The 1,372-nt window shown below is 48.3% G+C and overlaps 1 protein-coding gene across 1 annotated transcript; it reads left to right on the forward strand.

Moving 5' to 3' along the window:
• Positions 1-265: 265 nt before the first annotated feature.
• On the forward strand, positions 266-1,253 carry LOC104953748 (pecanex-like protein 1). Its single transcript, XM_010780740.1, has 4 exons — positions 266-492; positions 653-756; positions 845-992; positions 1,143-1,253. Exons 1-4 carry the CDS (start codon positions 295-297, stop codon positions 1,191-1,193), a joined length of 501 nt encoding a protein of 166 aa, XP_010779042.1. The 5' UTR covers positions 266-294; the 3' UTR covers positions 1,194-1,253.
• The last annotated feature ends 119 nt before the right edge of the window (positions 1,254-1,372 follow it).

A 1,372-nucleotide genomic window follows, 5' to 3' on the forward strand; every position in this document is an offset into this window, starting at 1 on the left:
AAAAATGTAATTACAAAGATACTTCAAGAAAACCAACTCACCGGGTCAACAAAGACCTACTTATGCATCTAAGGGTTAATTCAATGTTTTTGCTAACACTTGAAATGGCTGAATTTCCCTTTGTCTACACAAACAATGTATATAATTATTTACTATTCACATTGCTTTAGCATAACTATTATAACAATGTAAAATGTGCATCTAGACATTTCATTCCTTTTGAATCAAAGTTACAGTCTGATCGTTTGTCTCCTTCAACAGAGCATCATCTACTACGTGAGTCGCTCTGCTAAGATGGAAGAGTGGCTGACCAATGAGACGGTTCAGGAGGCTCTGCGGCCGTGTCTCGGTCCCAACTACGTGGACAGTGACCCCACCTTCAACCTGAACATCGATGAGGACTACGACCACCGGGCCTCTGGCATCACCCTCTCCTCGTTCTGCATGGTTTACCTGGACTGGATTCAGTACTGCAACAGCAGGCGGCAAACGGTTAGACTCTCAACAACAGTTACTCTAGAATCTAGGGTTTACACAAATGTTATCTTTAGTATAACTTGTTATCAGAATACATGTTTAACAATTTGTTGTAGTAATTGTAGAACAAAAATATACACTGTTATAATTAATTAGTATTTCCATTTTGTGTTAGCCGGTGACTTGTGAAAGAGATTCTCCACTCGTCAACCTGTGTTTTGGGCTGTGTATCCTGGGAAGACGAGCTCTGGGCACGGCTTCCCACAGCATGTCTGCAAGGTAAGGTCCCACCCCCCCGCTTGTCTCCGTGGATAATACCCCCTGTCACTGCCCGATATAAAAGAGTTGTTGTTTATCCTTTTGACAGCTTGGAGCCATTTCTCTACGGCCTCCATGCCCTCTTCAAGGGAGACTTTCGCATCACGTCTCCCAGGGATGAATGGGTGTTTGCAGATATGGACCTGCTGAACCGAGTCGTGGCTCCAGGAGTGCGCATGTCCCTCAAACTGCATCAGGTATGAAGAGATCAAGAAAAGTTCCCTTCAGGCAGCGTTTCTCAAAGTGTGGGGCCCGACCCACTGGTGGGGCGCAGAGATCTGATAGGTGGGTCGCGAATAGACGCGATGAACGGGAGATTATGTTTTTATGAATTTTTTGGACCTCAGGCCGGAATCGAACCTGGGTCCTCGCGGGCGGTGGTGGACTGTTACAGCTGAAGACTCGCAACGGCGGTGGACTTTCACAACGCCGGAGCCTCGCAACGGCGGGTGTTTGCGGCGGTGGGTGTTTGCGGTGGCGGGTGTTTGCGGCGGCCTATGCCAGAGCCAGCGGCCCACCGAATAAGGCAGCAGCCCACCAACGACAGCGGCCCACGGGAAAAGTCCCGAATCTCCCG

Source organism: Notothenia coriiceps, unplaced genomic scaffold (assembly GCF_000735185.1).
Source record: "Notothenia coriiceps isolate Sejong01 unplaced genomic scaffold, NC01 NC01_scaffold00022141, whole genome shotgun sequence".
Classification (NCBI taxonomy): Eukaryota; Metazoa; Chordata; class Actinopteri; order Perciformes; family Nototheniidae; genus Notothenia; species Notothenia coriiceps.